Raw genomic sequence first — 25,982 nt, forward strand, 5'->3', positions numbered from 1 at the left:
AATAGTCAAACTTGTATGATAAAATATAAGACTATAAAACTAAATGCGGTGCTATAAATTTTAAAAGAGCTTTCTGACAAGGAAGTTCTGACATAAGCTGTAAGGAAAGTAGTCCTTAGAGAACGTAGAGCCTTTGGGAAAAAAATATCCTCAAATTTTCCAATGTGGGTCACGCTGTAATTCCCATTATTTCTTGACATCTCTGTAAGAATGCAGAAAACACGAGTAGTACAGAGATATGTACCCAGCAAGTTATGCCTCTGCCAGAAAAAAACAGAAAGTATATTAACTAATGGGTAACACTCAAACTGGCCTGGGCAAAAAAATGAAAAAGAACTCAAGAGAAAATGCACTTGCAATGGCATTTATCTAATGGAGTCATCTTATAGTCTCATATGTCCCTTGCCCCTGTGGATTATGGTGTGCATTCCTACCGGCTTATCCCACAAAGGTAATTAAGAAATGGCTTTTGTACAGTGCTAATGGTGCTTCTTACAGTGTAATGCATTTTAAAAAAAAAGCTTTCCTCATCTATTTTCTATCATTTTTTCACACTGTTTTAAGACATGGAATTAGAGCCAGTGGCTTTTTGAGATCGTTCCAAATTACAGAAAAAAGACCTGCAGTGCTAATTATTTGATAACCTCTGAAAAAATTTCCAGTGTTCCTAGTGGATTCTAAATATTCACAAATGTACTTTAAAGGCATTTTTCCTATTAATTTTATCTAAACCTCTTCCCTGTAATCACAGCTATATACTTCTAATTACCTACTACTACCAGCCAGCCTCTGGTTCAGAAACAGGTCGTATTAAAAATTTCTGCCCTGTCACATTCAGAAAGCCAGTGGAAGGACAGCATTACTTAATAATAAAAGTGGCTTACCAAGAAGAATGATGACACAGAGCAGGATTGCAATTAAAGCTCCTGTGCTCAAGCCAGCTGAGGAGAGGAAAGCTTCAGCATGGCAAGTTCTTACTCTTCCATCTCTTTCACACACACAAACCCTGATTGTGAGAGTACTGCTGCTGCTGAGAGGGGGCACTCCACCATCAGAAATCAACACTGGGAGGTAATAGATATCTTGAGTGGTTCGACTGTATCTCCTTCGTCTTGTCAGGATACTGGCTGTATTATCTACAAATATCAAAACCAGAATATCATTTTAATGAAGAAAAAACCAAATAATGTTATGGACCGTACGTTTCCTGTTGAGTAGAAGCATAGGGCATCTTAAAACTAGGCAGTCCTAATCTGTAAAAATGCACAATCTAGAATTAAAATTTGTCAGGAAGCATATGTGGCCAATGAGGAAAAAGAAGAGGCAGGAGAAAGTAATTAGTATTATATAAATAGGATTATTTAAGCTCATGTACTTTTCTTAGAGTCAAAATGAACGTTGGCAAACATTTTAGGCCCAGTTTGCAAGTGTTTTAATCCCATGTTATGCTGTTGGTAGAATATGGACCCTTGTAAATGTGAATACCTGGAATTCTGAGGATATCTGTATAATTAATCCACAACATATAATTTAATAACATCCCCTTGATTCTTAGAAGAATTTTAAAAAGTCTTTAGTAAAAGTTAAACTTTCCTGGTTTACTGTTTCTGATAGGCTTTATAGATCAAGTGAGCTTTCAAAAAACATCGGAAAGGACAGTGGCCAAAGACTCATGCTGTGGAGAGGTGAGGAAGAAGGGCAAGGGCAGGGAAGGGGGATGGAGGAAGGGAAGGAAAGAGGAAAAAAGCAGATATTACATGTTCTGAACTGGTAGAGGTTAAAGATAAGTAAGCAAAGGGGAGACAGTGATGTAAGATGTTGTCACCATAATGTTACCCACAGGTTCATATGGCATATATTACAGTCAATGAGAATTGTAATGTTATTACACACAAATTGCAAGAGCATTTATAGACACTAATTAGAATAGTAAGCTGCCACCTGTATTCCTTTAAGTCCAAGAATTCAAGGGGCATAAAGAGAGTCCGTGGGAAGAAATGCTACAATAATGTATAGTTAAATCTTATTTTCATATGTCTAAAATTTAAGTCCAGTCTGTTGCCACCACTTTAACAGTACTGACCTCTGAATAAGAGCCTAGAGATTAATCAAAAATTGTGACAGTGAGAAATCAGACATGAGCAGTTGTGGAGAAAGAGAGAGATGGGGACTGAGGAATGGAAGACACATTGGAAGAAATGTACCTGTAATGCTTGTCCATGATGAACAGCTACACAGTTAAATTGTGGGGTTGTGGGTCTGGAGTTTTTTAGCAAACACCACAGGGATGGTAAATGCAGAATTACATCTGCTGGGTTTCTCTTCCTTTTACAAACCAGAACATTTCTTCTATTTCCTTACCACTGTAGGTACAGCATTAAATGGATTTATCATAATCTATGGAAAAAATTATGTCTGTGGCACTTTGTGAAAATCTAGTGCAACAACACAGATAGTGTGGCATATTTTAGCCCACAGGACTGATAACTTGCATATTTGAATGGAGGAGTGGGTTTTGTTTAAACTGGATACTGTTTACTAGGTGACTACTCTTCACGCCACAACTTCTATCAAGCTCTGTGCCAAATTTTAAAATTCATTTTAACTCACTTCTCTCAACATTTTGCTTTTGCGTATCATCTGACAGTGATACTGAGAAAAACTGGTGGTATAGCCCCGTATCAGCATAATATCATAACGTAATATATTTAGCAACAGGTTTCACACAAGAAATCCGTATGAGGTGGGAAGTGATACCCTTGCTGCTGAGCCAAGAACATCAGGTTCCACTGCACGGAAGTTCATTAGCTTTTATTCTCCACTCCCCTAACTTATATTCTTGGAAATGTCTAGCATGCTGTTTTTTATAAACTCATTAAGTTTTTTTCTTGCTTGCAGGGGGTGCAAAATATTACTTCTATTTATGTATTTATTTATCTATTTATTCTCAGCAGGCCTTGAAGTTCTCTTCCACTTGTTCATGTCAAGGTATACTTTTTATGACTGAACCCCAAGATTCATGCCAACTTCCTCTTTAGAGGCATGACACCAGCCTTTTATATAATATATAAAGCCTTTTATATTAATTCCGTTTACAGACACTTTTTGGAACTGTATTGAGATGAACATATAATTCTTTCATCTGAAAAAATCTACACAGAGTAAGATCATTACACTGTGGAAATTATATTTCCATAGAGATTATAAAATACCTATGGCAAAATATACTGTTTTCCTTACAAAGCTATCACACACACAGACACAGACACACAGACACAGACACACACACACACACACAAAAAAAAGTGTTTTCAATAACCTGCAGAAGAACCCGAACACAGAGCTGATTAAAAGATGTCCAGTAAACCAGTATTTTCCTTTGGTGTAGGGTTCTGGAAATAATTCCTATATACCTATAGAATATGACATGCACAAATATTTCTACCATTTTTACAAAAACTGCAGAACTTTAGCTGTTCTCATAGTATTGCTTATTCTGGGCTTGTGAAACCTTATAAAAACATACTGTAGTATTCTCATTAATGCTGCTTTTTTTCATTATCTTATTGTTAAGAAATCAATTATTTCCACATTTTCTGCAATTAGACTAGGGAACAAAGTGTTCTGTGACAGAATTGAGTCAATTCACTGAAGAAATCAAGCTTGATAATCACTGAAATTCAGATTGCTTTTATCGTAGAAAGAAAACTCTCCCCTAAAGCAGAGTGAGCAGTGGCCTTACGACCATAATTACAGAATATGCCCACCCATGGAAGCCCTACTAGGTTCTGCCAGTCTAATTCTAAAATTAAAAAAATTCTAAAAAAACCCAGAAAACTCCAAGTCTTGTTTTAAAAATTTGGACCAGCTTGCTCTTTAATACATGTCTGGCCTTCCACTTTTAATTAAATGTAGTACACGAACAATAGCTCAGTGATCTATTTCAAAATACTCCTATAACAAGCAAATAATCTTATGGAACATGGATTACAGAGGTACAGATTAAACAGATGTAGATTGCCTGCAAGTCTTTTAATTTTTGAATACATAATTGGTATAATCAGGGGGCAAAGTAAGCAGCTGTTTTATCTTTCTGCTACACAATGTCACATAAAAATCTTTTGCTTGCTTTTTTTAACAATATCTTGCCCATTTCTTTGTGCTAGACTGTCACTCTCAACTTCCCTAATATTGCTGGAAGACACAGATAAAATCTTCAGTGTTTCAAATAGGGAAACCACCATAGAATACAAAATAACCTGCTGGTCTGCCTGTCTGCTGCCAAAGCAATGGCAGATTGAGCTCTAGATACAGCCCAAAAGCAGAAAAAACCCTCACATATCTGTTATTAGTATGGAATTTCAAATGAATACGTATTTTCCATAAAAAGGAGTTAATGTTTGCAGTATATATATGTGAGGTGATGTCTGCTGCTTCTGCCTTTCTACATTAGGAAACAAGCTTCATCATCACTTCCTCCATATGCATGAAAAACTCCACTGACTTTCTAGCTGTTCAGAATCCAGTGTGTGATTGCTTTCCTTCCTTGAAATGCAACTTATTACAGATTATTAGCAGGGCTCTTTAACAATTTCTCTTTTTATCTTCTGCAGTTGCAGGTTGTTAAACAAAACAAGGCTGGGGAGCAAGCATGACCCCTGGAACACCAACTGTTCACACTGCTGAAGTTTAGCACTCTCCTTGGTATTTTGTTGGTCTGAGCCAACTAGGACTCTCTCACGTAACACTCAACCGCAGTCAGAGTTAACGACATACACCAAGACCCTTCCCAGCAGGCAGTATGGACAAGAGTGCACCAGGTTTGTCTCCCTCTATTTTACACAGTGCTTCAACATCATTCGAACAGCCTGTAGATAGATCCTTTAACGTCCCTAAACGACCTTGTGCGCTACACACTCTACAGCCCATAACTTCCTTTTGTGACATGCTAACCCTGCTCTTTTGGGTTGCAATACAACTTCAATATTATTTCATAAATTCAGAAGAGAAAAAAAAAAATTATAATAAAAGCTGAGCTCCATTGGGTACTACACAGGGTCCAGAGGAGGTACAAGGCCAAGTGCTATGTAACGTACACAGCCTGGGTTATTGAGCTTCATTGCAAGAGAACAGTCATAGTCCTGTTTTACTTTGTGGATTGCTGTTCTTTTTTCTCAGCAACAATACTGCCACAATAAACAAGTCTGTGTGGTCAACTAAAAATCCCATTGAAGTCATTAGAGAAGTACAACACTGCCCGTATGCACTTTTTGGCACAGAAAGAGAAAGCAATTTCGAAGAAGTGACAGTTTTAAGGAGAATTATATTTCAAGTTACAACAAATGAGATGATGACAATCACACAACAAAGTTATCCAGAAATAATACCTTAAAAACCGAAGGATATGTTGAAGAACTCAGCTTGAAATGTAATTCCCTGTTGGTAGTAACACTATCTCCATGAGCAAAGCATTAGTATTAAAAACTCTCATGTCTCCCATCCCAAAGGAAAAACATCACAGATCTTATACTGCTAAATTCAAAAGGTGACATGAAGTGTTATTACTAATAATCAGAACAGTCTTTCACTTCTGCTTAATACTCTATTTTCTGTTAGTGTCTAGAAGCCCCAAACTCTTCAGTTCGGGTACTTTGTTCATGTAAGTAAGAAAATCCTACAAAACTTTGTCCACGTGAATCTTCCTGGGCTTATACCCAAAGAAGACCCAGTATTCAAATCTGAGCAGGAATGAGTAACTTCTTCCTTTCATTCTCTGGCATAAACCTAAAAAAGAGTGAAGGATCCAGTATCACCATACAGCTACAGAAGCAGCGATGAAAATGCTGGCTGAAAAGAAAAGCATCAGAGACCAAATATAATGAAGACAAACTGAGGATTCCTGAGCAGTAACCTAGCAGTAATGAAATGATTTAAGCACAGACTACTGGTGAAGATGTAAAGGAAAGAGCATTGACATGTGAGCATGTCTGCTATAAGGCTAACTGTGGACAGATGGGGGAAAAATTGTAAGGATGATGAATAAACACTGTGAGAAAAATACAAAGAAAATACCAAAATGACAACACGGACAAACTAAATAATTCAAATGTTCCAGTAAAAAAAAAAAAAAATAAACCAGAAGAGCTATAATTAAACCACACTTCTCTGGGGTGGAAGGTCTTGCCAAACAACGAACTGACATTTTTATACCACACAAAATAAATACAGATTCAAAAAAACAGGCATTTTTTTTATTTTAGTATTGTATTTGTTTATTTAACATTAAATTGTTTTTCTTATATCTTTAACATCATAAAACTAAATATTAGTATAAGGCATAATTTTAGGCAAAGAAGAAGCCAGATTCAAATTTTTAATTTCAAAAATTTGCCACGGTGAATTTATGTTGGTTGTATTCTCTTGAGTAGTAAATAGATTTCTGTAGAAACAGGTGTTACATGACACATAGCAGGAGATTCTCTAACAACATACGCAATTATAAGCATTCTCAAAAAAAAAAAAAAAGTAAAGCTTTTCCTTCAATGCAATTTCAGAAATTTGAATGAAAATAAAAAGTATGACCATAATTCTTTCAAGACACTGACATGGAATTTTTTAGTTCCCAATAGCATCAGAGGTTTTAATTCTCACTATTACTTTCACTATTAGAGTCAGATACAGTAACTCTTTGTGTATGCCTGTGTGTACATATAAGTCAGTCACTGGAAAGTAACTCAGCCCTCAAGTACTACTCTTTTTAATTAAGTTGTAATATTTTACAACTTAGATCTCTAACATTTTAACAGAGAAGGAAACTGTGTCTAAGAAGTGATTTTCCAAAGATCACTGAGAATCAAGGATTGTGGAAGATGATCAAAGCTAATGACATCGGCATAATACAGAAATCATGTCTCTAATGTTCTAGTCAGAGCTCTATTCTTGAGGATAAATGTATGTAAAGGTTCAACAAAATGGGTAACAAAAATTTAGCCAATATACAGTACTAACTGCATCCTCACAGCTGTTCTGATGTTCTAAGCCTCCATGTTTTTATTGTTTACATTCCTTATCAAAAACTATTGGAGGACCCATTGAGAGAGAAGCTAAAAAGGCGGAACTTTTAAGAGAAGGACCTTAGTATGAAACCAAAAAATCCCAGAAACTCTAAAAGCTACAGGCAGTCAAGTACGAAGACTGATGCTGACGATGTACGAAAGCGTTTATTGAGGAGGTGGGAAAGTTACAGCAATAAAACTAGATTGAAAGGGAGGACAGGGGTCATGGATTGAGAAACTCCTTTGATACCTGAAAACAGATACAGCAGATAGACAGGGAAGACAAGTGTATAGGACAGCAGCAGTAGCACTAGGATGATGAAAACAACAAATCTGACTCTTCTAGACCTGGAAGGCAAGGCCTTTTTATCTCAAAATATTTAAACTGTAAACTTCACCTCTGAGAAATAAGATAAGAACTAGGACTCGCTGGAGATGAAAGGGCTGACTGCTAAGGGAAATTAACAGCTCCAGCATAGGGAAAGAAAATTTATCCAGTTCCTTGTGGCACACATTGCCCCATTTCATGATCTAAACTTTCTCATATTTGGGCTGTGCTTTGCAAATACGGCAATTAGAACTTCAGATTCATCTCAAGTGAATTTGAGGTTACACATGGGAAATTCTGCACAGCTCTAACACAGCAGCTCTTCACACTCCTAAGATGTAGTTTATTAAGCCAGACTGCACGCTTTATACAAGGCTTTATCACATTCCTCTTTCTGTCATCTCTGCCTTTTTTACATAGCTTTGTAACAAAAGAGGGCACAGGAAAATCAAGACAGCTGAGATACAATGAAAACACCATGGAAGGTGACTACCGGAGCACTCTGGAGGATACTCATTTATTATTCACAATTTGAGAATTCCTTTGACATTTTATGCATTACAGGTAGACACAAGAGAAATGGAAGCAAAAAATAGAGTAAAAACCTTTTTATAGCTCAAGAGGTCTTAATTTTCAGCTCTGCTCATATCAGCAGTTCAACTTCTATAAATTTTCTGAGAAGTCATAACTAACTAAACCCAATGAAAGTACACTGGAATGATTTGCATTTCTTATACTTCTAAAGTCAGACCAGTTTATTTGTTTATGTGGCACTATATTGATAGGCATATCTGTTTAATTTCTTTACCGATAACTCTTGTAAATTATTTTCTTTTGTGCTAATTTCAAAGCTATTGCCAACGGGCAAAAAGCTCTTGCCAATTTCTAGTTCAGTGAGTAGCAAAAATTAAAAGCAACATAGAAGACTTTTTGGTCTGAAACACAGTTATTTGCTTATGCACTTGTTTGTAAAACACCAGCAGCTAACAGCACTGAAAAGAAATGCATGAAGAACCTATACGCTATGCTGTAACTTAACTATCAGATCAATCTTTTTTAAATGATAGAACTTTCTCCAATGAAAAAATGATCATAAGATGACGCAGAGGTCTGAGGAAGAAAAATGCCTCCCTCTATGGTAGCTAGTCACGGTTTCATATCCTTTGTACTCATGGTACAATTCCTTTTTTTTCTTCATACGCTGATTATGTGATAAAACCTGCTCAGGCATTCAACCCGTTTAGAGTAACAGCATTTCTATGGACTGTACTTACAGTCACCATGCATAATGCTAACTTTGCACTTTCTCAGATACCATTTTTCCCAACTTACAACTTGTAGTCTTTACAGGATGAAATTTCATGGAAGGGCAGTAGTAACTTGCAATACTACATAACAGAGCCAGGATGCCACTCTGATGTAAATGAAGGCACGAAAATATGTAGCTGTTTCCTGCTCATGTTGGGCTGCAAACCAGGGGGTTTCAACGTGATCTTTTTTTGACACCACCAGACACTCTAAAGGAACTTAGACGTTGTCACGATCTGGTATGTTTATTTGCAACTTTAAAGCCCAGAAGTCTGGTCTGCTACAGATGTCTTCTGCAATATGGTTTGAGAGAATTTTGCACATGTCAGGGAAGACAGTTAAACAGAAACTTCTGCAAGGGAATTCATGCTGGGTGAAATACTCTCTGGATTTTGGTCTCTTCCTAAATAACAGCAATGCCAAGTAAAATTGATTTTGGTTTTACACATTTTTGATCTGTGACACAAGAAAAACGTTAATTTGCATCACAGGCATGGGTGGATGAATACATTACAAATTTCATTTTATACAGATGCCATTGAACTAATTGTGCTCCAGATTTTACAGTAAACTAGGTCTCTACTTCTGTGGGTATTAAAGTATCTTGTGGCTTAACATTAAGAAAAAGGAATATCCAAAAGGATAGTATCAGAAAAATGTCCTACCTTTGTTCCAACTCCACAACATTCTCCATCAATGGGTAATTTTCAAAGGGCCAGATCTTTGAGAAAAGCGAGCAGAGGGAAAAAATAAAACTGCAAATATTTTTGTGAAATGAAACCTCTGTCCTGAAGAAATAAAAGGAGAGGAGAAAAAATGCTAAGCGTTCTCTAGGGAGTTGTTCTTCCTTGCAAGTAAGGTAAACTCTGTCTACTTTTACAAGTTGACAGTCTCAATTTATTACAGTTCGAGAATGTACAAATCGTATTGGGGCTGTTGAGTGAATGTGCACAGTCTCTGCACAAATACTTACGGTCCAGGAAATTTACAATACCCAATGGAGCATCCACGGTATACTGTACATCGTGTGACAAAAAATACCAGTGGAAAAACAGTGCTTTACAGTGCATACAATTCATAAATGTTCTCCTGCACCTACGTGCACTATTCTCTAAGGGTTCAGTCTTTTGCCAGGTCCCTGAAAATTGCTGTGTAACATCTGAAAGAGGTCTTTAATAGGGAACTAAACAGGCAGAAAGAGGCAATGAATTTTTTAAACTCACAGAGAAATAGCCTATGCAAATATGTGTATCTATATATAAACGGTTGGGGATATCATAACAATGACATATACTCACATGCATTTTCATCAAGCTAACAAATTTTGACAAATATATTGATTCTTTAAGGATCTGGAAAACTATTATGATTCTTTCAGGATAAAAATGTCTAATTTTAAAAACGCAGTACTCAGAGGCAGCTCTATTGGGAAGAAGTTCTTTCATTTTTCCTCTGATTCCCCAACAGAAGGTGGTTTTAGTTTCATATTGCCCTGGCAAGTTTTTAATAAAACATCCAAAAGAACATATTTCTGATTAGACAAAAAAATGTAAATTTGAGATATTTCACAAAAGTGAAAAAAGCATTAAAAAATTTTCTATGATAACATCCTAAAAAACAAAGTAAGAAGAACATAGATAACAATGAGCTGAGTTACTTAGCATGTGAAATGCAACATAAGAGAATCTCCAGATAAAAAAAAAAGTGTTTGGCTTCTCAGGTTTTAATAGAAATTGCAACATTCTTCTGGATAGAATAAATTGCAAACAGCCCTGTTTTCAATGAAAAGCCTTCATAAGTAAAATTCCCAAACAAAAAGGCTTTTTCCCTGGGTTTGCTTTCTAAAATTGCAGGAAATTATTACAACTTAACGTGTCTTCCTTGTATAGCAAAGAAATTCTATTGCAGCTCTTCCGTCTTGCTTACATGTGTACAGATAGTGCATCATTTTGTTGGCTGTGCTCTTTCTTGTTCATACTCTTTAAGTATTTAGTCCCTCTGAATAGTACTTTGTCATATACAAGAAGACCTCAAATAACAATAATCTACTGTAGCTTAAGAATCTAGTCAGTAGGAAAAAAAGTATCATAGTCTGTTTTTTTTCTGTTTTTGTTTTTTAAATGAAAAAATGTAAATACCAGCAGAATACAGAGGGTGATCCAAGCAGCAGGTTCTGCTGGACTGTGTATTTCATATAGCCCGGTGGCTGTCTCCTGACCTACATTTCCCTGAGGGTTTTAAGCTCTGCATTATGAGGGTACACATTCAAAGGCTGGAGCTTTAACATTGTGGATTGTTACTGAATAAAAGCACAAGCTGAGGCCCAGGAGATAAAAAGTTTCACTTGTCATATGATCAACTATCTGGACTGATGCTTTAATAGCCATTTCCTCTGCTGAAGATATAGAATTTTATTAACCTGAATCATACACATGCTGAGATTGTGTATTGCTGCAGTCTATACAGGTAGGTATGGACAAATTACAGAATCTTCTGCAAGTTCTCTAGATTTCAGTCAAAGTGCATAGATATAAATGTTAATATTTAAAGACCCAATTCACTGTTGTAGAGTCTTTTGATCTTGTCGCTCTATTGATGATCATGGAGTAAGGGAACATTCACCTAACAGTGTATTTGGGCTCAAAGAGCAGAATTCTGTTGTTCTCAGTTATGAAAACAAGGGAAGAAAATACCTACTGAGATTTTTGTGAAATTAATCCATTTTCCTGAAGAAATAAAGGGAGAGGATGACTAGATACAAAAATGACTGCAAGAGAAATTTAGCTTTGCAGTGACAGATACAGCTACCACTGACTACCACTTTCAACATGACATCAAGATTTTTATCATTCTGCAAAACATTATTGAAAACTCTCTTAAGGTAACTGCTGTATTTTTTTTTTCTTTAAAGAAACATAACATAACAAATAACTGTAACCCTCCAAGAATACCAGCCTTCACAGAATTATTAAATTCAAAGGTAAAAATAGTGGCTGTCTTGTGTTAAGGGCATTCTGATTATTTTAACAGCTAACGGTCAAACCCATGAGTTTTCAAAAGTGCAAACTTGTCACAGACATAAGAAAAGCCTCTTCTGACCACCATCTCTCAGATATTTTCTAGAACAAAAATTAACAGAAATTCCATCTCTGAATAGAAATAGATGATAATGATAAAAGTTGTAAATGCTAGAGAACTGGATATTGTGAATGCACTTTATAAGTGTCCCATTGATATTTTACATATAGATGGTATCACAAAGGAAAGTTCCCAACAAAGGGCTGTGTTTAAACAGTACAATCAAACAGTCATGTGTTGAGCAAAACAGTGACAATGCTTTGCTTTTTAAGATAAATTTCTTGTTATGATTTGAGTTAAACTTGTATTAATTGCATGGGCAAATTTGAAGCTGTGTTTCTGAAGTCTCTGTATGTGTAGAAGTTTTATGCAAGATGCTACTGGAAATGCATACTTAATTTTTTTATCTCCTTAGGTGAAATAAAAACTTAATGCACAACAGGCCTCTACCTTAAAAGGACACCTTTCCCAGTTCCTTCCCCTACCTTCTGCTGCCAAATCCAACTCAGGATAGTCCAAACACTGTCTTCTGCTGTTGGTGGTAAAGTCACTGCTCACTGCTCTCAGGGGGGTAATAAGAAAGCAGCAAGCATTTACTGCTGCATACTTATATCCAAAGTGTGACACTGCCACATAAGAGAGTTATGAAAAGTTCTCACCCTCCTATAAAGCTGTGTAAGTAGATAACTTATGCTGACATGCAGTCCTTAAATTATAAAACTAAATTTTCCACTTGTTATAAACACATATAGTATAGATCCCAATTAAAACATGTTCAAAACCATAAAATATCTACTTCATCATGAACCACGATTTTAATAAAAATTATTCAAAAGCATGTCTTGATGTAAGTTTCTTCTATTGAGATGAATGTGGCCATGGTCTCCCGCATGAGACCACTGCCCAGTACTCCATGAGTTTATCTTACTCTTAGACGCAAATACAAAAATACACAACAGTACACTTCCTTTATTTCAGGAAAAATCCTCTGGCTTTTGCTATAACACTCCATCATGATCTGAATGGAATTGATATAGTAATCTGGGAAAGTGCTGGAGTCATCACTTAAAGAATATTTTTAATATGTTAATACGTTAAATTTTGATACATATTGGACTCATCACTTTTGGAACCAGAATATGAAGGCCATGAATCTAGTCTGAATAAATAGCATGACTTGATTTTTTCTTCTGCTGTTAGTTAAACATTGGAACAGATTCTTTAGGAAGATTATGCAGTCACCTTCCCTGAAAGGTTTTATAAACAGATAAAAAATATTTGTGAAGAATACTTTACTTAACCCTGTATGTACCATATGTACCAACGATGGAGTTAATGCTTTTCAGCCATTACAGATGAGTAGTGATCTGTAAGAATTCAGAATGCTTTCCACGGCACTAGTGCAAAAAAACAACTGTAAAATAAAGCCGAGCCCTGGCACTTCCACACATGCACACAAACAAAACCACAACACAGACACACACAAAAGGTCAGGCGAAAAGCTACAGATAAGCAGTAAAAAGTTTACTCTCATTTTCATCAGGCTGCAAAATGGAAACCATGAAACAATACTCAACGAAGAGTAAGGCTGATCTGTTTTGTTTTTTTTTTTTTTGAAAGGCTGGGTGGTTCTTTGATTCAAGAAATGTTCAAAACCACTTGGCTGGGTGACTCTAAAGGCCCTTTTCCTTCTGGGCCTATCTGCTATGAATTTCTGATAGTATTTTTTATGCACACTTTATTAGGAAGGGCATGAAATGATAGACTATCATCCAGGAAGCAATGATGCTCTTGGTATCATGTCTGTAAAAGTAAGCATGAAATTCAACTTTTTTTATGCCCCTTAAATTCTTACTTTCTCCTTTAAGCAATAACTGGCAACAACCTTGACACTACCCACTCAGTGCTATTCACCTAGAAATAGATCAAATTGCCAACATCTTTTTTCATGAATCCACTTTTTAAAAACATTCCTGAATGTATGAAGTATACATTCTGAAATAAAATGCAATATAAAAATAAAATGCAGTATCTGATTACTCATAGTTTGCAATATATGTTATACACCACGTCCTTGATATAAGCCTGTTCTATGGTGACAGATACTTTTCCCCTTCTTCTGAGGAACGTATGGAAATAGTACTGTTCGAAGAGACATCCCAGATGAAACAGAGACCCATTTCTTTGAGTTTTGTGAGTTTGATTTACCTTCATTGTCCCTTAGAGTAAAGTTGGGATTCAAAGAAAGCCCTTCATCAAGGGAAAAATGGAATCTTGCCCCATTTGCAGAGTTATCTTTGTCAGTTGCAGTGATAGTCTGAATTACCTGAAATAAAAATTAACAGTGAATGTGTTGAAATTTGAAGTTGACCCAAATAGTGCCTGACCTCAGCAGGATGTTCAAACTTGGCTTATTTCAATTTTCTACTTGACTGCTGCTAAATTCGACCAATGACTGGGCCATTACCCTGACTTCTCTAGCATGGAACACTTTCGCAACCACACTTCAGAGCCTGGTAGAAGCATCTAAAGCATCTATACTTTCTGACATTCTGGTATGGTCAGGACTTGGTACGGAGATTTTCACCATCTGTGTGGCATCCTGGTGGCTTTCACAATTACAGTTTCACCTACATATCTGTTTCTACAGAGCGACAATTCAGCCTGAACCAGGATGGTCTATGAGGAGCATCACCTGCTTGCCATCCTGATAATTGGATACACTTCAGTATCGGTTAGCAAAAATAAACGTTTAACCAAAAGTGGAAGGTGTATAATACCAGCTCTCTGTTTAAAACTCCTGCTATGAATCAGTTTTAAATAGCTGCAGAACAGAAGAGGAAGAACAGCAGCCACTCCTGGGTTTAGTTTTGTTTGGTCAAAAGGAACAGAATTAGGTGTAGCAACCATGTACAGCAGAGGAATTTCGAAAGGTGGGACCTTTGCATTCAAAAGCCCTAGTGGTTTTTAAAATTTACTTTCTACTAAAACTGAGCTAAGCTTTTGGAATGTGTGACCAAGCAATAATTCTACCTCTGCTTTCATTTTCATGCTGGGTCTGGAAGCTCAAGTGCTATAGTAGAATTTCATAAAAAGTCGTTCTTGTGATATAGGCAGTGAAGCCCACACAGACTGCTGCACAGAGCTGATAGATATCCTGAGGGAAACGCAAAAGGCAGAGGGAAAGTGCTTTTTTCATGAGAATTTTTCTGTGCAGTGTTGAGCTGCAGTCTGTCTGGACTGAAACTTAAGCATAAACAGTGTGGGCTCAAGTTGTTTGGTCTGTTTTAAAAGACAGCACACAGTTCTCTACCTCCATTCACATAAAAGAGGCAAAACAAATACATTTTAAAGCCAATAGAGTACAGTGCTTGTTCCATTGTCTTTATACAATACAGAACTTTATATTGACTATACACACCTGAGAGAATTAACAATACTGATGAATAATTGCAGAGAATATTTTAAAAATCTGTTGTAATACTTTTTTGCTGAACCGAAGCAGAGTAAGATAAACCTGAAACATTTATAATCACGTAGTTTATCAGTCATGGCAATATGGGTGAAAGAGTTCTGCAAAAGCTACTTGTTCTCTAATGGATTTTGGAAAGGTGTTATATCTGTTATTAAAACAAATGCCATATAAAACAGGAATATAAGATTACCTTAGCTATAGATTACTTAATAATGTTGAAATGCTATGAGGCAAAGTAACACAAAAAAAAAAAAAAAAAAGTTGATGGAAGAATATTTTCAAAAGATTGTTTCTATAATTACTCAAATACTAAAAATACTGTGAAATACTGCGCATAACTGCAAAAAATTCAGATAAGACATTTAAAAATATACTAATGTATTAAATATTGTTTACAAACCCACAGTGCTGTTTATCAAATATAACATTGTGCCATGCATCTTCAGCTTTTATTTGACAGCCTAGTAGATAAAACTTCTGTCCTGTTGCTGTCTTGTTGCCCTCTTACATAAAACATTTCACAGAATCTTGCTTCAAGAACATGCCATTTTGCAACAAAAATACCTTTGATCAAGGTCTCAGTGCCACAAGACTGGTTTGAGATTTATTTGGTTTTAAAACTAATTTTAAATCTTAACAAAATACACTGTCTACATCCCCTGAATTCATCAATGTATGTAAAAAGTATAGCACCAGATGGTACAGAAATCATAGTTTTCCATGTGGAAAATAGACACTGTATGTGTAATAGCACAGGTCAAAATATTTTTGACAGATACATCTTTAAACAAAGTTCACACTCCTTCAGAAAAGGCTCTTGCTTTCTAAGGAAAAGATTTCTAAAAGACATTCATTCAGAGGTGAGGAACAAGTGTGTCCTCTTGACACCCAAATGTACTGTTAACACCTTTCTAACTAATAGGTTAACTAATTAATGGTCTATCAGCAGACATTAACATGCACCTTACTAAACCTGTTTAAAATAAAAATTTAAACATAGCACCTCAGCTGCTGTAAAGCTCAGTCCACAGCACTGAAGCAATGAAACAAAAGGATTACGGTATTATTTAAAGGGAAGAGTTAGTAAGAAAAGAGAGAATTTCAAGAACAGAGGAGAGCTAATTGAAGCCGATAGACAGCAGGTGCTAAATTCTACTCAGATCCTTTTCAGAAGTGAATCAATAAACAAGTAAATATACACACAAAAAGCTTATAGCGGAGGCATTCCCTGCCAGCTAACATTGATTTCCTTTGACTATCAGAAATAACAGCATCCAGAGTGAGGTAGCTCATGTTGGAAGCGCAATATTTATACACCCTGATTCTACAAAAGTTGTTTGTGTGTGTGCGTGTGCATGTGTGTACAGTGTGTACACATATACACACCTGTGTGTTAATTTACAGTGATGGATAGTGTCAGGAAAATGACATTTCACCGCTATCACAACTTCTTCTATTACTCCTCTGAAAAACAACCAGAAAAAATGTTATCTTTGGAGAGATATAGTGACTATGGCTAACAGTTATAGTCAGATTTTAATCTAACCTATTTTAATACATTTATACTCTGCCAGGACAAACACTGAAACATTCAGAAAACTGTCAATGATTCACTCCTTCACTTTCCAGAACAAAGCATTTAAAGAAGTTGCATTTCAAGAAAAGGAAAATTTAATTTACAAGTTCATTTTGTGGAAGATGGCAGAATTTTATTTTCCTACATTGGCTAAATTTCACAATCATTCACAAAATCAGTACATTTCTAGAAGTCAAGAGCTCTCATGTCTGAATGCCATCTGAGATCAAATCACAGCTGCTTTATCTACTTTAATATACAGTATCTACCAGGCAGTCACCTGGAAGCTGCTGGAGACACTTAGTGTATCTTCTCAACAAGTTGACTGCTACGGGAGTAAAGCTGTCACTGCAGTGTGGAAATTACCATCTTCTCACAAGCATTTTCTGTTCGACATTCCTTAGAGGGGTTCCTTTAAGCACTTAGTTCCTTAAGTTTTATTGTTTTTTGTTGGGTTTTCTTGGGTTTTTTAAAGTAAATAAATTGAGCTGCGGAGGTAAAAAGAAGCAGGAGATAGAGGGTGTGCAATTAAATGATACTGTAATTTCTTTCCATAGAAGCCTCTTCTGAAAACAAACAAGCAAACACAAAAAGTCTTCCAATGAGGAAGTATTGGTTAGTTTATCTTGTATACAATTAATTCAAAACAGATGTGCTGAGGAATGAAGTACGTACTCCTACAAGCCATGCAGGGCTAGATCCCAGTCTCAAAGCACTAGTCAAGCAGAAGAGCCTGGCAGTATCTGACAGAACTTGTTCTTTAGTGATAAATCTTATGAATCATTCTCACAAGATGACAAGATAACTCAGGCTAAATACTGCCTTTTCAGTGATTCAAAACCATCCAGCTGGGCATGCTTTTTAGAATATGGAACACTTGTCTTGTTCTGTAATCCTTGTTTATTTGTCCCTCCTTAATATTTGTTGAACATTGTAATTTTCTTTTTTAAACTAGATAGTAAGATCTTCCGAGTAAGTGCCATGTACTTTTGTGTTTTGTTTTTAGTTTTGCTTTTTTGTACCGTGCAATGGTACCACAATCTTTTCTGAAGCCTTGTTGTGCAATGCAAATAAAAAATAGTGTATTTCATGTATGGAAGGGAGTCCTGTTAGTTTAAGAATACAACAGCATGCTGATCCAGCCTTCCATATTAAACTGCTGCTTGTAGAGTCCTTCATGCTAGTGGTAATCTTGGCTGTTAAACTGCAATGCTAGAGGCCAGGAGTCATTCACTTGCAGCAGTAGCTCAGAGAGAAACACAACACTGACCCAAATCAGGAGCAAATGCTTTTACAGTAAAATTTTTTTATCCTTTAAATATCTCACGCAAATTCCATTTGGAGAGCTATTACTGGAGAGTTAAAACTTTCCTAATAACATTAGCTACTCACCAACAGCAACAGCCCCATCAAACAGAGAACTTCTGTGCTAGCTCCACTGCATGCTTTAGCTTATTATTAATTATAACATTTTAACAATGATTGTTAAATCATGTAATTTTAAAAATATCAGATTATGTTGAAAGCAATCGCAAATCGCAATAAATGCTTAAGAGATGTTATTTTTTTTATTAGTCCTTTAGAAGTTTTAATTCTTCTGTATTTGGCTTGATTTGAGGTGTTCAGAACATTATTTTTAGTTTAATAAGCTTGTTAATTAGAGATATTCAGTTGATAGACAGACCTACTTAGATTTTCAAAAGCTTTGAGTAAGGTGTCTCACTAAGAGCACTGAGGAAAACTATGCAGTCATGAGATAAGAGGGAAGGTCCCAGCACAGGTAATTGCTCAAAAGACAGAAAACAGGGTCTCTCCTGTAAATGGTCTATTCCACCCGAAGAGGATGTCACAGAGATTTCCTGTTCCACACAGATTTATGCTAGGCCACTTGCTGGTCAGTGTAACAATTAGCAGCTTATAAAGACTGTGAATAATCAGGCCACCAAACTGACTTATGGTACTGAGTTGTTCAAGGAAGAAAAGAGGAAGAGCTGGCACTAAAGACCTTCCAATACTCAGTAGCCAGGCAATAAAAAACCAGGTGAAATTCAAAATACATAGACATAAAGTCTTAACTTCACATACATGATGATGATCATGAGCTGACCATTACTTCTAATGATACTGGTGTTATGGCAGGCAGTTTTTTTGTGTTCAGTGCTTGCTAGTGGTTAAAAAGCAAATCCACTGTTAGGAAAGGAATAGAGAACAAAGCAGAGATCCTCATATACTGTGAAGCATGAACTATGATAAGAATTATAAACCACGGCATACCTGCATCCTGAATCATGATTCCCCATCTCAAGGTGAATAGAGAGGAGTTGGAGAAAGTTTAGAGGAGAGGAAGATAAATGATCAGAAGTCTAAAAGGGCTTTCACAGCTTGTCCAAGTTAAGTAGGACTTTTCAGTCTGGACAAGAGATGGCTGAGGAGCAATGTGCTAGAGATTTATGAATGGCACAGAGATAATAAATGGGGATCAACTGCTCCCTATCTCTCTCTCTCCCTCCCCCCAGCCCCAACACAAGAACTGGTAAATATTTATTGAAGAGAGCATGGGAAGATTAAAAAAAAAGTGGAAAAAAAGAAAGAAGATGCTAGGTCTTTCTGAAACATGGAATTAAACTGCAAAATTCCTTGATGCATGAGGTAGTATACATCAAAAGTTTATGTTTGTTAGGAAAAGTTAGACAGATTCATATGCGATGGTTATTAAAGGATTATTAAAACCAGAAACCATGTTTGGATAGGAAATAATCTGTGCAAGTACTTGGGGTAAGTATCAAACACGTTTGCCATGTTCTCATACTCTCAGGTGTCAGCTTGGCCACTGTTAGAGAAGATAATTTTGGTCAGCCTGCAGTCCAACAAAGAACAGCATTTATATAGTCTCAACACTAAAACCAGAAATATGCCACTATGCATTTATGTACACTGCTTTTACATATTTGCTGAGAAAACTTTACTACTAGTAATATATTCCTCAGGGAAGATATGAGCTCACAACTGCACCTTACAACCTAACAACACAAAACCAGCACAGAATGCTGGGTAAAAGCTCAATCTATGAACATAGATTTTTATTTTTTTTTGCTAAAGCAAAAGAACTTGGTAAAATTGTCAAACCATGGACTGCAATGAAGTTTATTGATCACAGGAGCAGTCGCTGGAATGTGATTCAGCTATTCAGTCTCAGTTCTGACCCTCCCCATCTTAATAGTTGTGAAAAACCTATCCAACATCTTTTCCATAATGACACTGTACAGACAAGGGCAATCACCAAGTAGAGCGAGGATGGCAGCTATGTTAACCAGACATTGTAGTGAGTGTGTTTGAAACCTTGCTACCATGTGGCACTTAGATGAGAGATGTTAAATCTGCTTCATACATTTTGTTCATAATAGTGGTTTGTCAAACTCCATCACTTATCTGACAAAATTAAAGTTTTGCCTGTCTACTAAAGATAGTTTGGATATTTTTTTTGCAGCAACAAGAGAGATATATTGAACAAATTTCCAAATCTTCTTCCTTCAGCCTAATTCAATTAAAAAGTTGAATAAAACATGAAATACAAAAATGAGATCAGAAGGAATTATGACATGTGTTCCCTGAATCAAACTTCTTTCATATGTGGCATTAACAAATGAAGTAATAATTGTTTCTCACTGGGAGAATGATAGGTGTGAAAGTTACCTGACCAGGCTTTGCATTCTCACAGACCACTACGTCATACTCTCTGGCAAGTTCTGGAGGGTTGTCATTGACATCCAGGATTCTAACACCAACTGGAACATGGCTCACTAGCCCAGGATTGTCTGCAAAATACACAGGGGGTATTAAGCCTTTTGAAACACTCAATATTCCACAACATCCCCAATTTAAACATGGTTTCTTAGCACAATAACTGTGTAAGAATTAGACACACCTGCCAAAATTCAGGTAGCAAGATACTAATAGTGGTTGTTTGCTGTGGTTCATTAACCATATCCAAAAATAAATAAAAAGTTGGTGGAAAGTATGGAATGAGTCTTGAAGTCACATATCAACATAAACGCAAGTTACTCTGGAACTGAAGTAGGAGAAAGTGGTTGGAGTTATTGCATACTGTCACGCTGTGTGCTAAGAAACGGTCAATTTCTTTGTTATGAATGTGAAAGTGTCATCACAATATTGAATAAAATCTGATATGGAAACTAGTAAAAGCTTTTTATCAGTCCCTTAAAGAGTTTTGGGAATAAAATACCAAAATAATAAGAAAATATGAATGCATAGGCACATATAAACCTTTCCCAAGCTTGAGTTCCACTTCCTTAGAAGTTATTATGCTGTTACACAAAGCAGTTAATGAGTCTTGCTTTAGCAGTGACATACCAGTAAGAAAACAAGGTTGAAGTAACAGTGTCTTAAGCTATGATCTATACTTTCATGAGAGCTCACCCTCAAAAAGCACAAGAAATAGAATCCTTTCAATGAGAATACACTTTGCATGATAAAATGGGGAAAAAAAACATTTTATTTTATTTTTTTAATCCGTAACTCCCTTGTTCTTATTACTAAGAAAATTTATTTTTGTTGAAAGAATTATATATTCAAACTTTTTTATAATCAGCTAACATACACCTTCTGAAGTCTGTAGAAGAATGAATCGGTTATGTGACAAACTTAATTTTACTTTCACCAATTAAATGAAACTACCAGTAGAAGATGGCAAAGTCACTCCTTGAAATGCAACAAGATAACAAGATGGAGCAATGGGGTTACATTCCTTACAGACTCACATTTTAAAACTGCGTGTCCCTGGGTGTGCTCATTCAAAGAAAAAAAATTCCCTTGGTTATTTTGCTCTTAATTAATCCACATCATGTTTCTGTCAAAAAGGGTCATCTGTAAAATGCCTCAGATTTGTCACACTTTTAATGGCCTCTGCTTAGAATTCTGAAAAACTCATGTTTGTCTTCAAAGTCACCAGTAATGCAGCCTCCCACTGAAAGAATATTTGAGAATGTTGAAGTTTCTTTTGATAAAGTGAGAGATTTATCCTTCTCGATTTTCATCAGGTATACTAGTCAAAGAGCCTGGGGTTTAGAAGTTCTCTTCAGATTTTTCACATTCTCTTTTTAACTAATATGTCTAAGTTCACCTCATGCTTTTAATTCATTTTTGGAACTTAGTCAATTATTCTCATAAAATGGGAACAGAAAGATTAAAAAACCCAATAGAAAAGGGAGACTTAAGGTAGATAATAAAGGAACCTCTATTCCCAATTAACATTAGTGTTAGAAGAACACACTCAGAAAACATTTAGAGACTTCAAAATTCATTCTCTTGATGAATTTTTCCTTGACCATTGATATTTTCCATTTTACTCCAAAACACAAATATCTTTATAACTACTGAACTAAGGGACTACAGTAGGCTTTCTTAATTGTGTTCACGCAAGACTGAGGCTTTCCATTGCTATCCAGAAAACATTTTTAGTGGAAAACTTTGAGGAATGTTAAAATGCTAAGAATATATAAAGTGAAGGTGAGGAAGAATGACAGCTGGCGGTTCACTAAGCAGTTGGGAGAAAGGAACCATTCCTCCACCTTTACTTTTATTACTGAAGAAAGCAATCTCCTCTGCACGAGACCCTCTGCAGTATGAGCAAACATAAAAAGATGTTTGGTCCTCCCCTGGATGTAGCTCATGAGATTGTGCAGACCAGCACAAGCAGTCGAGATTGAATATTTCTTACTGCTCACTGGAACACAGCTTACAAACTCATTTAGGTAACCTCCTCTGTCAATGTTATCAGACAATCCAATTCCAAAACTCCTCTACTTACAATTACCGAACATGATACCTAGCAATAGTTGATCTAGAGATGACCTGTGGTTCAAAGGAGCTTTGCTCTCAAGGCTCTGTTCGGGAGGCCCTCACATAGTTTGTGAGGTACGTGACCTAGGAAGTGGTATAAATTAAAGGAAGGACACAAAGCAGATAAAGAGAGAGCACACAAAAGCATAAAAAGGAGACAGAAGGCAGAGATCACAGTAAAGGGTTATAAGGATGAATAAATCCATTTGGGCATAGCTTCATAAACTATAGCGAAGGAACTGAAGATTTTAATGCTTGAGAAGACCCAAAGAAACTTTTGCCAGGAAAAAAAAAAAAAAAAAAAAACAAAAACAAACAAAAAAAAACCCAACAACAACAAAAATTTGTGATTATCAGATAATTACAGGATCACTGAAAAATCTTAGTTGAAAGGGGCTTCTGGAGGTCACTGGTCCAGTCTCCTCTCAAAGAAGGGCCACCTTCAAAGCTGTAAGGGAGCATAATACATCTGAGAGGAACGGAGCGGAACAACAGGAAGAGCACAGGGCAGAGGATACCTGAGAGAACTGTTCTATAGGTCCGGCATATTTGGAATAGCTACTGGGGAAGGAAAAGCAAATGCTTTAGTCCAATGTGTGGCAAAAAACTGGTACATGTTTCAGTACAGTGTATCAGACCTCTGCCCCACCTTGAATGTGTCCTCTTGTATGCCTGTCACTACCACCCAATGCATTCTTGCTCTAGTCTGTTAAATTTGCATTAATTTCACAGAGATTTTATGGAGATTCAGAGAATTTACCTTCATGTGTTCTGCAGCTGCTTTGCAGTACAAAGAATTCATAAATACTTTTCCAGTTCAGAAGAGTTCTTAGTGCATTACTAACTGGAAGCGGTTACCTTAGGATCATTGACATTTACAGGCAAATTTCCATATGGACAGCCTACTTACCACAAAATGCTAACAGAGAAGGTATTAACACCACTTGCCAAAACAGTCTTGAAGTTTGTCAAATTGCGTAAACTACATGGATTCACATGCAAGAAAATAGCATGGTTTATAACGGGGGGAGAGAATGAGGATGAATTAAGAAGGGCTTTATAAATTGGGTTTTTTTAGGCTCAGTTTTCTTGTTTTATTATAAAATAAATATAAGTTCCAATCTTTTTGGGGTGTACAACTAACTCGCAATCTCCAAACCACTCAAATACCTGGTCCTTTTAGTAGTACGTTTTTGTTAATTAGGCAAATTTCTTGCAGCAGTTTGGCAGATTTCCAGTTTTAAGATAACCAGTGCTGACATGCAGTTCAGGCCTGTGCATTATAAAACAGCCAGATACGTTCTGTGTCCCATCAGCATTGTGCCTCAAAAGTAGGCTTTTCAGAGTGAATGCTCACTGTTTTAAGGGGCAACTGAAGCAGAAATATTGCTCCAATTCACCTACACAAGGGACTTGCTTTCTTATGTTTGAGATTTTTCCCAGAATAAATTGTTCTTTTGCAAGTATACTAAATATCTGTAAAGTGAATCGATTTCACTATCAACCCCTCCACCAGCAAGTTCTCTGCAAACTTACAGAAGTCCCTATCAACAGGCAGCCTAAGGTCTTGAATCTACTCTTCCATTAATTTCTGTGAGAAAACTTTTAAAACCCCTATTTAAGAAGAAAGCTTTTTAATAGCAACTGTTGTCTGAGAATTCCTTTTTGTATTAACAAAATTCCCATGGGCTTTATGAAAAAAAATTGACATAAATTCTAAATGACATTCAGAATAACATTCCTGGCATCAACACTTTTGTGGTTTTGGTTTTTTGCTTTTTGTTTGTTTGTTGGGTTGGGTTTTTTGTTTGTATGTTTGTTTGGTTGGTTTTTAAGTTAGAATGGAATAGTTAAACTATTATGAAAACTGAGTTAATAATTTAACCCAGAGACAGCTTGAATTACTTTTAGAGAGAAGGATTTTAGAAAAAAAAAAAAAAAAAAAAGAGTCATTTTACACAGTTTTGTGACCTAGAATAAAATATTCACCTAGTGTAGGATTACAATGAATGTCTGTGCTTTTGCATCATCAATATTAAACATTGATCTTAATTAATACAATAACAACTTTATTTTTTTCTTATTTTGACATCTTTTTGAGACCTAATAAGGCAAGGCAATACTTAGGAAGTTAAGTCATCTATCTATTACAGTATTTTTTAAAAGAGAAGCAGAAGCACTCATCACGCTTCTCTAATAATGACTAGTTTTGACACATTAGAAGACTAAACACAGGTCTAGGAAGAATAAAATATACTACATAAACAGAACTAAAATGAGGAAAGAATTTCTAGTATGTAAATGAGAGCAGTAATATTCAGAAAATACTAAGTTTAATTCAGAATGGTGTATATGCAATAAACTGGCAAGGAGAAGATTATGCAGACTCTAGTAATAACTGTAATGTTCTATTCTGCTTTATTAAGGTAGTGGGTACTTTTAAATATTGTTACCTGAAGTTGGCTAGAAATTGTTTCATTTTTTCTTACAGTAAAAATCTGACTTCTCACTGATGAACACAGACCTGAAGGCACTGATCACTTCTCTTGAATCATGCTAGTAGTGGTAGCAGCAGTAGCAACAGGAGCAATAGTAAGAATAATAGCACTGCAGCAGACTTAAAACAGATCTAGCACTCTCAAGCTGGCAACGCCCTCTGCCTTAATGCAAGCAAAATTCTGCAGCTCATAGACAACACTGGTGCTCAACTCCTGAATAGATCAAGGCACCACAAAATATACTAATTCTGTGGCCAGAAATATCTGTTTTGAGATCCTGGTACTGATTGACAAAGCCCAGAACAGGGAAATGTTACATGATCCCAAAGACTGTCTCTTCTTTGGGGACCCACCTTGATTGCCAGGAGGAGCTATACCCTACACCATCTTCAGATGACAACGTAGGATTATCTTCATCATACCCTTCCTCTAAGATATAGAAGATAAGAAAATCCATCATGCCTAGAAGCCAATGACTAAATAAAAATACACAGGAAAATAAACATTGAACCTGGAATTAGAAGCATCACTTCTTGAGCAGGATGGAGAACTAGCTGTGTTTTGACAACTGGGATTTTTTGAGATAGTTTTAGCAATAAAGCAATAGTTTTTCCTTATTGCACTGGTACGTACGTTTACAAGAACAGCAGATTCTGCTAAAAATCATATTATTCTACCTTTATGGTCCATTAGAAGGCAATTTGCTAAAGCTGAAAATAAACTGCATTATTGGAAAGTTTGGACAGGGTACCAGTACTGTGTCTAGCTCTCACCATTAAAAAGATATCAGATATTCAGTTTGTCA

At 36.1% G+C, this 25,982-nt stretch overlaps 1 protein-coding gene across 2 annotated transcripts in view; it reads right to left on the minus strand.

The window, feature by feature from the left end:
• Positions 1-25,982, minus strand: part of CDH18 (cadherin 18) — a 343,866-nt gene that overhangs the window by 16,279 nt on the left and 301,605 nt on the right. The window contains exons 12-14 of one of the 2 annotated variants that reach the window (XM_040587697.1): positions 20,514-20,635; positions 13,978-14,095; positions 885-1,136 (exon numbers count right to left, since the gene is read on the minus strand). In XM_040587697.1, coding sequence (XP_040443631.1) covers positions 885-1,136; positions 13,978-14,095; positions 20,514-20,635 — 492 coding nt within the window. Of the gene's footprint in view, positions 1-884; positions 1,137-13,977; positions 14,096-20,513; positions 20,636-25,982 lie in introns of those variants that run through there. The other variant, XM_040587698.1, reaches the window with a different exon arrangement.

Source organism: Falco naumanni, chromosome 3 (assembly GCF_017639655.2).
Source record: "Falco naumanni isolate bFalNau1 chromosome 3, bFalNau1.pat, whole genome shotgun sequence".
NCBI classification, from domain to species: Eukaryota; Metazoa; Chordata; class Aves; order Falconiformes; family Falconidae; genus Falco; species Falco naumanni.